Source organism: Bufo bufo, chromosome 5 (genome assembly GCF_905171765.1).
Source record: "Bufo bufo chromosome 5, aBufBuf1.1, whole genome shotgun sequence".
Lineage (NCBI taxonomy): Eukaryota > Metazoa > Chordata > Amphibia > Anura > Bufonidae > Bufo > Bufo bufo.
In genome coordinates, this window is record NC_053393.1 from 460,235,050 (window position 1) to 460,251,118 (window position 16,069).

The window sequence follows — 16,069 nt, forward strand, 5'->3', positions numbered from 1 at the left end:
ATAAAAATTAGCAGTGTTACATAATATACAAAATTCATCAATATATAAATAATAAAGTGCCTGTGTGCTTAATAACAAAGTTTGTAACCCAATTAAAAACATCAATACAAGCATAATCGAGGGGCGGAGACCAAATGAGAAGAGAACATATTGCCATACCCAACAGGTGGATCAGATGTATCATATACAGTAGCGACATGTTCGGCGTGTGGTAAGTCACAGTGCGCATGCTCCAGAATACGACACCAGTGCGCGGAAGCAGGAAGTGACACGCAGCAAAAAACAGTGCATGCGCACCTCATACCCGCTCCACACACCACCATCTTGAGTGTGGTATCTGTCAAGTAAGAGTACACGCATGCACACAAGAGCGTTGAGCCGAAATGTTGCTTCCTTTTTGCCACATGGGTTAATAAATTTTATTTTTTACCTGGAGTGCTGTCCGATTTTCCTCTTTTACATTTGGGCGGCAGGACGGATCCGACAGGGTGAAGAACCTGTTGGATCAATCCTGCCGCAAGTGTGAAAGTACCCTAAGCACTGCACAAGTCTCCCATGCAGCGGAGATGGGGAGTTCATTACTCAATGAAGGTCCCAGCCCTGCCTGCACTGTATCCGAGCAGGCCGTGCTGGTGATTGACAATATAGCACTCACAGTATAATTCTCTGCAGTGCATAAGGAACACATAATTATAGAAGTGATTACAAGATCGTTTATTTAAGTCTCCTTGTGGGACTATTAAGTGATTAAAAAATAAATAATTTTTTTTTTTACTAAGTAAAAATAAAAATAATGCATCTTTTTTCCAGTGGGGGAGGGGGGACAACTGTTAATAGAAAAAAGGAAAAAAACTCCCCTCCACATATTTGGTATTGCTGCATCCATAATGACCCACGTTAAACAATTATCATGTAATTTATCCCATATGAATGCCGTAAAAAAATGAATTCCTGTTTTTGCTTATTCACCGCAAAAAAGCGGAATGAAAAGCAATCAAAAAGTGTTGTATTGTACCCAAAAATTACTACAAATCTTTCTGCAAAAATGAAGCTCCCAAACAGCTCCCACAGCTTTTTTTTTTTTTTTTTAATTGTGCAATAGCATTAAAACTTAAAAAAAAAATGATGGGTGTCATTTACGATCAGAAATACGCCTATATTTGGCATATTTCTGGTTCAAATTTTGGCCCAAAGGTTATTTGCGCTGCAGTTTGCAACTTTTACTCATTAGCATCAGGTCTAAAAAAATGTGCGTTTTTTTCACATCTCCATCCCTGAAAGACTTTATAAAATATAACCCAAAATGTTGCCATTAAAAACTACAACTTGTCCTGCAAAAAACAAGCCCTCATACGACTACATCAACAGAAAAAAAAAAATTATAGCTCTTAGAATCCGATGAAAAAAGGCCCCAAATGCTTACAGAGGAAACTGGTTAAAAAAGAAATGTGTGTATCAGTATCTGGTTTTAATTATTAGAACATATATAATTAATATGTCCCCTAAGGAAAAATGCATATTGTATATACGTTACTTGTTATGGTAGTAACTGTACCTATTATATTTTGCATATTAGCTTGCTGATGGGATCGACATCACGTCTTTACATCTGAAGTGGCTGAGGTCGCAGATAGGCATTGTGTCACAGGAACCAATCCTTTTTGACTGCAGCATCAAAGAGAACATTCAATATGGAGACAACAGTAGACTTGTTCCACAGGAAGAAGTTATAGAGGCAGCGAAAGCAGCCAATATCCACACATTCATTATGAACTTGCCACAAGTAATTTATTAAGATCATATTACTTATATTTAAAGTGTTGACCGTTTGCTTCCCAACTGAACTTTCTCTGCCTTTTTGATATTGAAGGGATATAACACTCGTGTTGGAGATAAGGGAGCTCAGCTTTCAGGTGGACAAAAACAAAGGATCGCCATTGCACGCGCTCTTGTACGGAAGCCAAAAGTGTTAATCCTGGATGAAGCCACTTCTGCACTTGATTCTGAAAATGAAAAGGTAATGCGAATTAAAATAAAACACAAAGAGAAAATATATTTTTACTGTAAAGGTAAATGCACCCGGTATAGACTTGATGAGAATTTATATACCATATACCTGTATAAGGCCTCATGCACACGACCGTTTTTTTTTGCGGTCCACTAAAACGGGTTCCGTAGTTCCGTGATCCGTGTCTGTTTTTCCTTCTGTGGGTCTTCCTTGATTTTTGGAGGATCCACGGACATGAAGGAAAGTAAAAAAAAAGTCGTTTTGGTGTCCGCCTGGCCGTGCGGAGCCAAACGGATCCATCCTGACTTACAATGCAAGTCAATGGGGACGGATCCGTTTGACGTTGACACAATATGGTGCAATTGCAAACGGATCCGTCCCCCATTGACTTTCAATGTGAAGTCAGGAGTCCCTATTAATATACCATCAGATCGGAGTTTTCTCCAATCCGATGGTATATTTTAACTTGAAGCGTCCCCATCACCATGGCAATGCCTCTATGTTAGAATATACCATCGGATTTGAGTTAGATCGTGAAACTCAGATCCGACAGTATATTCTAACACAGAGGCGTTCCCATAGTGATGGGGACGCTTGAAGTTAGAATATGCTAAGAACTGTGGACATAACTGCCCCCTGCTGCCTGGCAGCACCCGATCTCTTACAAGGGGCTGTGATCCGCACAATTAACCCCTCAGGTGCCACACCTGAGGGGTTAATTGTGCGTATCATAGCCCCTGTAAGAGATCAGGTGCTGCCAGGCAGCAGGGGCCAGACCCCCCTCCCTCCCCAGTTTTAAATTCATTGGTGGCCAGTGTGGCCCCCCCTCCCTCCCCAGTATTATATTCATTGGTGGCCAGTGCGGCCCCCCTCCCTCCCTCCCCAGTATTATATTCATTGGTGGCCAGTGCGGCCTCCCCTCTCCCCCCCACTAATTAAACCCCCCCCCCATCATTGGTGGCAGCGGAGAGTTCCGATCGGAGTCCCAGTTTAATCGCTGGGGCTCTGATTGGTTACCATGGCAGCCAAGATGCTACTGCAGTCCTGGCTGCCATGGTTACTTAGCAATTTTAGAAGCATTATACTTACCTGCGCTGTCTGTGTCCGGCCGGGCGCTCCTCCTACTGGTAAGTGAAAGGTCTGTGCGGCGCATTGCTTATAGCACAGACCTGTCACTTACCAGTAGGAGGAGCGCCCGGCCGGTCACAGACATCGCAGGTAAGTATAATGCTTCTAAAATTGCTAAGTGCCACCAATGATGGGGGGGGGGTGTTTTGAATTAGGGGGGGGGGGATAGGGGAGGCTGCACTGGCCACCAATGAATACAATACTGGGGAGGGAGGGAGGGGGGCCGCACTGGGGTTAATTGTGCGGATCACAGCTTCCTGTAAGAGATCGGGTGCTGCCAGGCAGAAGGGGGCAGTTATGTCCACAGTTCTTAGTATATTCTAACTTGAAGTGTCCCCATCACTATGGGAACGCCTCTGTGTTAGAATACACTGTCGGATCTGAGTTTTCACGATGTGAAAACTCAGATCTGAAAAAGCTTTTATGCAGACGGATCTGCGGATCCGTCTGTGCGAAAGTAGCCTACGGAAACACGGATCACGGACGCGGATGACAATCTTGTGTGCCTCCGTGTTTTTTCACGGACCCATTGACTTGAATGGGTCCGCGAACCGTTGTCCGTCCAAAAAATAGGACAGGTCATATTTTTTTGATGGACAGCAAACACGGATCACGGACGCGGATGATAAACGGTGCATTTTCCGAGTTTTCAACGGACCCATTGAAAGTCAATGGGTCTGCAGAAAATCACGGAAAACGGAACAACGGACACAGATGCACACAACGGTCGTGTGCATGAGGCCTAAGTGAGTGATTTTATACAGAAAAAGAGAAATATGTCTCATATATGCTCCTCATAGCAGATTTATCCCCCTACCACATGCTTTGAACAGGTGACATGATTTGGTTTTGGTTTACTTGCCTTTGTATTTGTGCATGTGGTTTTCTAAAAAACTCTGTGCAGACTTACCTTTTCTTTATTAGTTTTATTTGGAATATATTTTTTGCTGGATAACTTTCCTCATTAAATAGTTATAGGTATATGAGAAGATACCACAGTTGGCACTAATGCGGATTGTCATTGTGTCAAAGCAATAATATTTTACCTTAAAGGGAACCTGTCACCTGGACTTTGTGTATAGAGCTGAGGACATGGGTTGCTAGATGGCCGCTAGCACATCCGCAATACCCAGTCCCCATAGCTCTGTGTGCTTTTATTGTGTAAAAAAAACAGATTTGATACATATGCAAATTAACCTGAGATGAGTCCTGTCCCTGACTCATCTCACGTACAGGACTCATCTCAGGTTAATTTGCATATGTATCAAATCGGTTTTTTTACACAATAAAAGCACATAGAGCTATGGGGACTGGATATTGCGGATGTGCTAGCGGCCATCTAGCAACCCATGTCCTCAGCTCTATACCCAAAATCCAGGTGACAGGTTCCCTTTAAATACCGTCGTCCTGTAATACAAAGAGAGGTTGTCACACATACTGCGATTCAAGTGTGAGATTGAAGTATTTTTAAAGTAGTTTTACATATATTTTTTCATCATTTTTTCATTGTTTTATTTTCACAGTGTATACATTTTATATAATACATTTATATTGTTTTTATACAGAACAGTGTATCTATGCTGTGCCCAGATGTAGGTGTGCCCTACTACACTATACTTTATTGTATTTATTAAGATTGGGTGGGTCTTTTAGCAGGAGCACCCTTTCCTTGCTAGCCAGAGGGTGAGCCATCTCAATACTTTAGTATCATTAGATATATGCTAATTTTTGGCGTATATCTGTCACAGATTCGGTCGCAAAGGGGATCAGCGGCCGAATCTGTGACTTTTCCCAGCTCACGCTCATTTATAATTTTCTATGCCTGTTTTAGGCATGGAAAATTATCTAAATCTACTCAGCAAGTGAGCTGGCGTAGATTTAGGCCGGCAGTGGATGCATTAAAGTAATGTAGAGGCCTGAGCCTCTACATAGGCGTATCTTGCGCCAGCACAGGGGTATTAAGACCAGTGTCTAAAACACTGGTCTAAATAAATGACCCCAATACTGCATTAATTTACATTGAAGTGTATTAGTGCCGGATCCAGCATTAAGTGTTCCGGCAAAACGGATCCGGCTTTTCGGTCTGCGCATGCGGAGACCTTTAAAAATGCAATTTTTTTTTTATACTGGATCAGTTTTTCTGGATGACACCGGAGAGACGGATCCGTTATTTCAATGCATTTGTCAAACGGATCCGCATCCGGATCTGTCTGACAACTGCCATCAGTTAGCGTCCGGATTGCCAGATCCGGCAGGCAGTTCCGGCGACTAAACTGCCTGCTGGAATCCTCTGCCGCAAGTGTGAAAGTACCCTTACTCAGTGCATGCCATGTTCTGATCAGTAGTGGCAGTAGTGCTCCTCACACTTCTCACATTGACCAGACACCTCACAGTGAAAGGGGGGGTGCTCTACTTCCTTCTTTGCCACCAATGATCATGCATCCTGGCCTGAGAAGGGATTTTCAGGAAGGGTGGGAGGAGAATGGTGGTTTACTACAGTTCGAGGAACATTAGTGTTAAAGTGACTCTCATTAACCCCAATGTTGCCATTACAGTTGCAAGAAAAAGTATGTGAACCCTTTGGAATGATATGGATTTCTGCACAAATTGATCATAAAATGTGATCTGATCTTCATCTAAGTCACAACAATAGACAATCACAGTCTGCTTAAACTAATAACACACAAAAATTTAATGTTACCATGTTTTTATTGAACACACCATGTAAACATTAACAGTGCAGGTGGAAAAAGTATGTGAACCCCTAGACTAATGACATCTCCAAGAGGTGTCAGCCAACTGGAGTCCAATCAATGAGATGAGATTGGAGTTGGTGTTATAGCTGCCCTGCCCTATAAAAAACACACACCAGTTCTGGGTTTGCTTTTCACACGAAGCATTGCCTCATGTGAATGATGCCTCGCACAAAAGAGCTTTCAGAAGACCTACGATTAAGAATTGTTGACTTGCATAAAGCTGGAAAGGGTTATAAAAGTATCTCCAAAAGCCTTGCTGTTCATCAGTCCACGGTAAGACAAATTGTCTATAAATGGAGAAAGTTCAGCACTGCTGCTACTCTCACTAGAAGTGGTCGTCCTGCAAAGATGACTGCAAGAGCACAGCGCAGACTGCTCAATGAGGTGAAGAAGAATCCTAGAGTGTCAGCTAAAGACTTACAAAAGTCTCTGGCATATGCTAACATCCCTGTTAGCGAATCCACGATATGTAAAACACTAAACAAGAATGGATTTTATGGGCGGATACCACAGAGGAAGCCACTGCTGTCCAAAAAAAACATTGCTGCACATTTACAGTTTGCACAAGAGCACCTGGATGTTCCACAGCAGTACTGGCAAAATATTCTGTGGAAAGATGAAACCAAAGTTGAGTTGTTTGGAAGAAACACACAACACTATGTGTGGAGAAAAAGAGGCACAGCACATCAACATCAAAACCTCATACCAACTGTGAAGTATAGTGGTGGGGGCATCATGGTTTGGGGCTGCTTTGCTGCGTCAGGGCCTGGACGGATTGATATTATCAAAAGAAAAATAAATTCCCAAGTTTATCAAGACATTTTGCAGGAGAACTTAAGGCCATCTGTCCACCAGCTAAAGCTCAACAGAAGATGGGTGTTGCAACAGGACAACGACCCAAAGCATGGAAGTAAATCAACAACAGAATGGCTTAAACAGAAGAAAATACGCCTTCTGGAGTGGCCCAGTCAGAGTCCTGACCTCAACCCCATTGAGATGCTGTGGCATGACCTCAAGAAAGCGATTCACACCAGACATCCCAAGAATATTGGTGAACTGAAACAGTTCTGTAAAGAGGAATGGTCAAGAATTACTCCTGACCGTTGTGCACGTCTGATCTGCAACTACAGGAAACGTTTGGTTGAAGTTATTGCTGCCAAAGGAGGTTCAACCAGTTATTAAATCCAAGGCTTCACATACTTTTTCCAACTGCACTGTGAATGTTTACATGGTGTGTTCAATAAAAACATGGTAACATTTAATTCTTTGTGTGTTATTAGTTTAAGCAGACTGTGATTGTCTATTGTTGTGACTTAGATGAAGATCAGATCACATTTTATGACCAATTTGTGCAGAAATCCATATCATTCCAAAGGGTTCACATACTTTTTCTTGCAACTGTATGTGAGATAAATGATGGTCTTATTATTAATGTTAGGCACATTATTACTTTAGTACCTCCATGTGCGTTACATTAATAATCAGAGACCCCATTAAGTACCTCACATGAGCAAAATAGGGTTTATGTGTGGGTACATGATGAAGTTACTTATTATTAATGTGAGGCAAATGGAGGCTCAGAATTAATAAAAACATATGTCTCACATCAGTAGTAAGTAATCCATCCATGTATCTCACATTTTATCCCCATGTGGCCTATTATGTGAGGAGCTACTTGATGGGGTCAAGTACCATTAATATGTAGCACATGGATTTGTCAAATTGGACCTTCATGTACCTCACATTAAGGGTCCATTCACAAGTCCGTAGAATGGGTCCGCATCCATTCTGCAAATTGCAGAACGGGTGCGGACCCATTCATTCTCTTTGGGGCAGGAATGGATGCGGTCAGCACAGTGTGCTGTCCACATACGCATTTCCAGAGCGAGCCCCTGATCTTCCAGTCCGCGGCTCCGGAGAAAAATAGAACATGTCCTATTCTTGTCCGCAACTGCGGACAAGAATAGGTAGTTCTATGGGGGTGCTGGCCGGGTGTATTACGGATCCGCAATACACTACGGATGTGTGAATGGACCCTTATAGCAATTAACTCCAGGTACCGTACATCATATAATGGTTCCACATAAGGTGAGGCCACATGGAGTGGCATTGGGCTGCAAACTGCCAAAGGTTATGCTTGTTGTGTTTTTTTAATTGATTGTAGAGTATTGTCCAGCTGTTTGATTTTGCCAGGAAAGTGCTGTTTCCCCCCAAAAAAACTTGCGAGTTGTTAGATTTCGAATGGACACATAGTTTTATGGCTGAAACAGCAGTTTTCTGGCAAAATCAAGCAACCCGACATGTACAATCGATTAGAAAACCAAGACAAACCTATCTTATTCATAACTTGGCAAAGTATTGCTTTGGTATCGAGAATTGTGATAGTCCAATTGGTATTGGAATCGAAGTTCACATTTTGGTACTGTGACAACGCTAGTCTAGACATACACCAAATTTATCAGTGTCTCAGGATGGATTATAAATTTGGTGCATTGTTAGACAATGTTTAACTTTATACCATGAATTGGTTGGTTTATTTTGAGATGGATTTTTACTAGTGTTGGTCGAGCACCAAAGTGCTTGGGTGCTCGAGTAGAACACCTCAGGATGCTCTGGTGCTCTACCGAGCACCCAAGCACAATGGAAGTCAATGGGAGAACTCGAGCATTAAACCAGGCACCACCTGTCTGGTTCATAGGAAAAGGTCAGAAATTGATAGAAACACCACTGAAATGGTTCGGGAACAGCATGGGGAGGATGTCTGGATGCATCTTGGACTCCCAGGTCGCTTGTGGGAACGATGTATGCCACTTTTACATACTGACAATAATACGCTCCAAACCAAAGATAAAATCGATTTTAGTGGAAAAATGATTAGGAATGATTAGGAAATATTTTTTCCTGTATATTTACTTGCATATAAAGTGCAAGTGCTGCCAATTACAAATTACAAGGAAGAGGCACTCAGATACAAACTGTATATAATATAAAGGAGGGCCTCATTCACATTGTGGTACAATTGTTCAGGTAGTGGGAATCCTACACTCATAAACATGGAAACATAGAATGTGTCGGCAGATAAGAACCATTTGGCCCATCTAGTCTGCCCAATATACTGAATACTATGAATCGCCCTTGGCCCTATCTTATATGAAGGATGGCCTTATGCCTATCCCATGCATGCTTAAACTCCTTCACTGTATTTGCAGCTACCACTTCTGCAGGAAGGCTATTCCATGCATCCACTACTCTCTCAGTAAAGTAATACTTCCTGATATTACTTTTAAACCTTTGCCCCTCTAATTTAAAACTATGTCCTCTTGTAGCAGTTTTTCTTCTTTTAAATATTCTCTCCTCTTTTACCTTGTTGATTCCCTTTATGTATTTAAAAGTTTCTATCATATCCCCTCTGTCTTATCTTTCTTCCAAGCTATACATGTTAAGGTCCTTTAATCTTTCCTGGTAAGTTTTATCCTGCAATCCATGTACCAGTTTAGTAGCTCTTCTCTGAACTCTCTCCAAAGTATCAATATCCTTCTGGAGATATGGTCTCCAGTACTGAGCACAATACTCCAAATGAGGTCTCACTAGTGCTCTGTAGAGCGGCATGAGCACCTCCCTCTTTCTACTGGTAATTCCTCTCCCTATACACCCAAGCATTCTGCTAGCATTTCCTGCTGCTCTATGACATGGTCTGCCTACCTTTAAGTCTTCTGAAATAATGACCCCTAAATCCCTTTCCTCAGATACTGAGGTTAGGACTGTATCACTGATTTTATATTCTGCTCTTGGGTTTTTACGCCCCAGGTGCATTATTTTGCACTTATCCACATTAAATTTTAGTTGCCCGATTTTTGACCATTCGTCTAGTTTTCCTAAATCCTTTTCCATTTGGTGTATCCCTCCAGGAACATCAACCCTGTTACAAATCTGGAAAGCCTTTTAGTGAAAGGGCTGCCAAAAATTACAAGGAACCAGCACTCCAATACACCCTTTATTACACATAAAGGAGCGCATCATACACACCCTTGAAAAATTATGATTGATGGCCTGCTGATGACCCTCTAAAACATTAGAAGCAAAGGCCTGCTGCGTATCTGACCATCTAAAACATTAGGGGTGAGGGTCTGCTGCTGAGCTGACCATCTAAAACATTAGGCGTGAGAGCCTGCTGCCGAGCTGACCATCTAAATAATTTTGTGGGCGAGGGCCTGCTACCAAGCTGACCATCTAAAATATTTTGTGGGCAAGGGCCTGCTGCCGAACTGCCCATCTAAAAAAATTTGTGGGCGACGGTCAGCTCAGCAGCAGGCCATCTAAAGAATTTTTTGGGTGAGGGCCTGCTGCCGAGCTGACCATCTAAAAGATTTTGTGGGCGAGGGCCTGCTGCCGAGCTGACCATCTAAAAAATTATGGGGGCGAGGGCCTGCTGCCGAGCTGACCATCTAAAAAATTTAGTGGGCGAGCGCCTGCTGCCGAGCTGACCATCTAAAAATTGTTGTGGGCGAGAGCCTGCTGCAGAGCTGACCATCTAAAAAAATGTATGGGTGAGGGCCTGCTGTCGAGCTAACCATCTAAAAATATAGGGGATGGGGTGAGGGTTTGATGCTGAGCTGACCCTCTAAAACATTATAGTAGAGGGCCTGCTGGTGACCCTTAGAAACATTATGGGTAAGGGCCTGCTGGTAACCTTCAAAAACATTATGTGTGAGGGCCTGCTGGTGACCCTCTAAAACATTATGGGTGAGGGCCCGCTGCGGAGCTGACCCTCTAAAACATTAGGAGCGAGGGCAGCCTAATAATCATGTTGATATGATGAAGGAGGAGGACAAGAAAAGGGAGAATGAACCATATACCCTTTTTAGTGGTGGAAGGGTTGCATGGGAATACAGTGTATTCAATACACCATAAAAGCCACATTTAGAGTGCCTTTTTTTGTTCAGCTGCTTTCCTCTGGTGGAGTAGAGAAGTCAGGGGCAATCCAGGCCTTGTTCATTTTTCATGTCACGCTCTGAAAAAAACGCTGGTGGCGGGTAAGGCCAGCACCTCCAAGATGTAGAGCGCCAGTTCGTAACACAGGGGAAGAGGAGGCAGTGGTGTGACCCTCAGACACTGGTTGTGGACCCAGGCGTTCGGCCCACCTATTACGGTGCTTTGATGCCATGTGGCGTATCACGCTGGTAGTGGTGAGGTTGCTAGTGTTCACGCCCCTGCTCATTTTGATGCGGCACAGGTTGCAAATGACAATTCTTTTATCGTCCGCATTTTCCTCAAAAAAGCACCAGACTCCGGAACTCATACCCCTTGGCAAGGGAGATTGCTGCAAGGGGGTGCTCCGGGGAACAGTTGTGGGCCTGTTTGGTGTGGTCCGCCTTCTCCCTTTGCCACCCCACTGCCTCTTCCAGCCTGTTGCAGTGCTGTGGATCCCTCCCCCTCTGTACTGCTGTCCTCGCTCGGCTTGCCACCTTCCCAGGTTGGGTCAGTGACTTCATCGTCCAGCACCTCCTCTTCCACTTCCTCGCTTTGGTCATCCTCCTGACTTGTTGACCTAACAACAACCTTAGTTATTGACAACTGTGTCTCATCCTCATCATGAACCTCTTGAGACACTAATTGTGGTTGACTTATTAGCAACTGTGTCTCATCATCATCATTCACCTCCTGAAACACTAATTGCTGTTCCACACCATCATCATATTCTGACTGTGGATGCTCCAAAGTTTGGAAATCAGGGCACAAGATCTCCTCATGTCTCTCTTCAAGCGGGCTTGGCGAGAGGCCAAAATTAAGGAATGGTGATGAAAACAGCTCCTCGGAATATCAGAGTGTGGGATCACTTGTTTGCCAAGACTCTCCATGGTGGGTGGATGGAGTATCAGGGTGAGGATTCTGTTTACCAGACTCTTGGCTACTGAGACTGGACTTTGTGGAAAACGGGGTGGTGCTTAACCGACTGGAAGCATTATCTGCTGCAATCCAACTGAACACCTGGTTGCACTGGTCTGACTTCGAGAGTGGTGTCCTGCGCCGCCCTGCAAATTGGGACATAAAGCTATGTTTTGTTGATGGTTGCGCACTTCCCCGTCCCTTACTGCTCACCTTGCGCATATTAAATGGTATATATGCTTGCAAGTATGTCACACGTACAGTAGCGCAGGTTTTGTAAGTAAATGCGCAAATAAAGTACACAGAATGTCACCGATATTTTTAGGATGCGCACACGTTAAACAGGAGGTATAGCGCAAGTAATGTCGCTGTCCCCACCGCCTGATAAAAAATTGCACTGAATTAATGTTGCTGATATTTAGGATACACAAATGTTATACAGGAGGTATAGCGCAAGTAATGTCGCTGTCACCATCGCCTAATAAAAAATTTCACTGAATGAATGTCACTGATATTTAGGATGCACAAACGTTATACAGGAGGTATAGCGCAAGTAATGTCGCTGTCACCATCGCCTACTAAAAAATTTCACTGAATGAATGTCACTGATATTTAGGATGCACAAACGTTATACAGGAGGTATAGCGCAAGTAATGTTGCGGTCACCAGCAGCTAATAAAATTTTACACTGAATTAATGTCACTGATATTTAGGATGGGCAAACGTTATAAAGGAGATGTAGCGCAGGTAATGTCGCTGCCATTAGCAGCAAAAAAATTTGACTGAATGTCACTGATATTTCGGATATGCAAACGTTATACAGAAGATAGCGCAGGTAATGTAACTGTGCGCATCGGACTCTATCTACGGAAAAAGTGCACTGGATGTCACAGATATTTTTAGGCTGTGCACACGTTAGACAGGAAATGTAGCGCAGATATTGTCGCTATCTGCAGCGGCCAAACAATTCCAAGCTATTTAGCGCAGGTTGCGCTAAAAATATATATTGCTGCCAAATACAACTATAATCCTTAAAAGGACTTTTGGGTCTATAACCAGTATATAAACTAAAATATTGCTATTTCAATCCCTACACTATCTCTCCCTTCTGCTCTCCAGCTCTCCCTGACTAATACTGAGCCAATCACGTGTCATCAGGTGCTATATAGCACCCGAGAACAGGTTCCGGCCAGCCAATCACTGTAATGCCAGCAGCCAAAATGGCTACGGCATTACAGTGAATGGCAGTACTTACTAGCACGTGTATTGGCTGCGTAGCAGCCAACAAACGTGCGTGGAGGAGACTCGAGCATTGCGCTCGAGCACACGCGGTATTCGGACGAACACCGCAATGTGCTGAGCATCGCGATGCTCGAGCCGAACTAGTGTTCGGTCGAGCATGCTCGCCCAACACTAATTTTTACCCAATAATTGTGGTGTAATTTTGGTGTTAAATGTTGCACACATTAAGCCCCACTCTTTCCTCTTTTTCATGAAGCCACACCGCTTTCCCATTAAAGGGTTTCTGTCATCAGAAAAATCGTTATGTAGCTGGCTGACATTAGCGATGTGCTAATGTCAGCAGAGCATAACTGTATGACTTATATCTCTCTCATACCGCGGTTCACGCTAAATAGTGACTTTTACCATATGCAAATGAGCCTCTAGGTGCTAGTGGGGCTTTGCTGCAGCACCTAGAGGCTCCGTCCTCTCACCATTTGGTACGCCCTTGTAAAGGTGATTGACATCCTCGGTCTCCTCCGTTCCGCGCAAATCCCACGTCTGCACCGTCCATTTTAGTATTAGGTGCAGGCACAGTGAGTGAAGGATGGCAGCAGGTGAGCGTCCTTCACTCACTGCGCCTGCGCCTAATACTAAAATGGACTGCGCAGGCGTGGGATTTGCAGGGCACGGAGGAGACCGAGGACGTCAATCACCTTTACAAGGGCATGCCAAACTGTGAGAGGACGGAGCCTCTAGGTGCTGCAGCAATGCCCCACTAGCACCTAAAGGCTCATTTGCATATTATAAAAGTCATTATTTAGTGCGAACTGCTGCAGGCAGGAAGATATAAGTCATACAATTATGTTCTGCTGACATTAGCACATCGCTAATGTCAGCCACCTACATAAAGGGTTTCTGTCATCAGAAAAATCGTTAAGTCACACTCAGATAATTTCTGTAAATCTATATGTACCAAATTAAACCATATTTTAACACAATTTATGCTAGAATCTAGTTGCACTCACTCATAAATATGGTCCACAGACTTTATTCAGCTATATATTTTGCAGCTCTTTGTGTGGGGTTTCTTATGGCTGTTTGGGAGCTTTAATGTTTTCCTGGCCGTGGGGAATACCTCAAGGGTTAACAGCAAAAAACTCCTCAGTATTTATTACCCTGATTCTGCAGATTATTGAAACGCCCCATATGTGGTTATAAACTGTTGTATGGACACACCACAGAGCTCAGAAGGATAGGCACGCCATATGGCTTTTAGGGAACACATTTTTCTGGATTGTTTTTTGGATTTATTGATGGGTGTGGTGAGTGCTTTGACCTAACAGGAATTTAGAAACATTTTGCTGTGAAAATTAAAAATATATATTTTTTTCCAATAAAATGTTATTTTAGCCCCAGATTTTTTATTTTCACCAGATGTAACAGGAGAAAAAGCACCCACAATTTCTTACACATTTTCTCCAGAATGGAAACGCACCATATGTGGTCATAAACTGCTGTATGGGCACACCACAGTTCAGAAGGGAAGGATATAACTTTTGAAGGGAAGATTTTGCACCATGTCACATTTGAAGAGACCATGAGATACATATACAGTGGAAACCACCAAAAACTTACCCCATTTTGGAAAATACACCCTAATAAAAATGTATTGAGAGGTGTAGTGAGTGCATTGACCCCACATGTATTTTTTAGAATTTAGAAACACCTGACTGGGAAATGAAAAATAGCTTTTTTTTCAAATAAAATACTGCTTTAGCACCAGAACTTTCATTTCCACAAGTGGTAACAGGAGAAAAAGGACCCCACAATTTATTACCCATTTCTTCCTGAATACTGCAAAATCCCATATGTGGTCGTAATATGCTGTTTGGGCACACTGCAGGGTTCTGCTGCAAGAGCAGCAAGTACATTTGAGGCCTAGATTGGTGATTTATACAGCACTGGCTGACAACTGCAGAAGCTCTTAGATTAAATAAAAAAGAAACCCTTAAGAAGTGACCCCCATTTTAGAATCCATGCCCCTCACAGAATTTACCAAGGGGTCTAGTGAGCATTTTGACCCAACAGGTGTATTGCAAAAATTAATTCACAGTTTTTATATTTTACAGATTGTGCAGCAAGCTCTGGATATTGCCAGGCAAGGACGGACATGCATAGTGATTGCTCATCGATTAAGCACCATACAGAATGCTGACAATATCGCAGTGATTAAGAACGGGAAAGTGGTGGAATACGGCACTCATAACCAGCTATTGGCTAACCAAGCTGATTACTATGCTCTTGTGAACACACAAGACTCAAACTAGGCCTCATACACATGCAAAGTCTTACAGTACTCCAGTACAGAACTTCTAAGTACTCCATGTGGCGCTGTGAGGTTGTGTATTCTACTTGTAAGCAATCACTGTAGGGGAGAATAAAGAAATATACAGTATGTGAGAAATAAAAACTTCTTTGTGCCTTATTATCAAATCGGAGGTATAGAGAGTAGGCCCATAGATTTCTTTCAGTGCTGTATAATAAATCCACACAACTTGAGTCTGTATGGTTTTCTTGTTTAAGGCCTCATGCACACGGCCGTTTCGTGCATTGGGGACCGCAATACGCGGTCCCCAATGCACGGGCAGTGTCCGTGCGGCGGCCAGGACGAATCGAGACCCATTCAACTTGAATGGGTCCGTGATCCGTCCGCACCGCAAAAAAAATAGAACATGGTCATATTTTTTTCCGGACAGAAACACCACGGAAACACTCCGTAGTGCTTCCATGGGGTTCCGTGCCTCCGTCCCGCACTGCAGCTCCGGATTGCGGACCCATTCAAGTAAATAAGTTCACATCCGTGATGCGGGGAGCACACGGCCAGTGTCCGCATATTGCCCGGCTGTTCGGCCGTGTGCATTAGGCCTAAGGCTTAACTGAAATTTCACAACTGTATAGGATCAAAAGAAAAAGGTTTGATACCGTGTTAGCCAGTAGTGCGAAATAGGGCAGAAACTCAGGGGCGAGGATAAGGTCTGACCGTCACTCCATAAAGGAGAAAAAGACA

The 16,069-nt window shown here is 43.3% G+C and overlaps 1 protein-coding gene across 1 annotated transcript in view; it reads left to right on the top strand.

The window, feature by feature from the left end:
• The window catches only part of LOC121002577 (phosphatidylcholine translocator ABCB4-like), a 95,146-nt gene extending 79,703 nt beyond the window's left edge, over nt 1-15,443 (top strand). Inside the window, exons 4-6 of the mRNA XM_040434020.1 lie at nt 1,577-1,783; nt 1,871-2,017; nt 15,132-15,443. Of these exons, the coding sequence (XP_040289954.1) occupies nt 1,577-1,783; nt 1,871-2,017; nt 15,132-15,329 (552 nt within the window). The 3' untranslated portion in view covers nt 15,330-15,443. The remainder of the gene's footprint in view (nt 1-1,576; nt 1,784-1,870; nt 2,018-15,131) is intronic.
• Nucleotides 15,444-16,069: the final 626 nt, after the last annotated feature.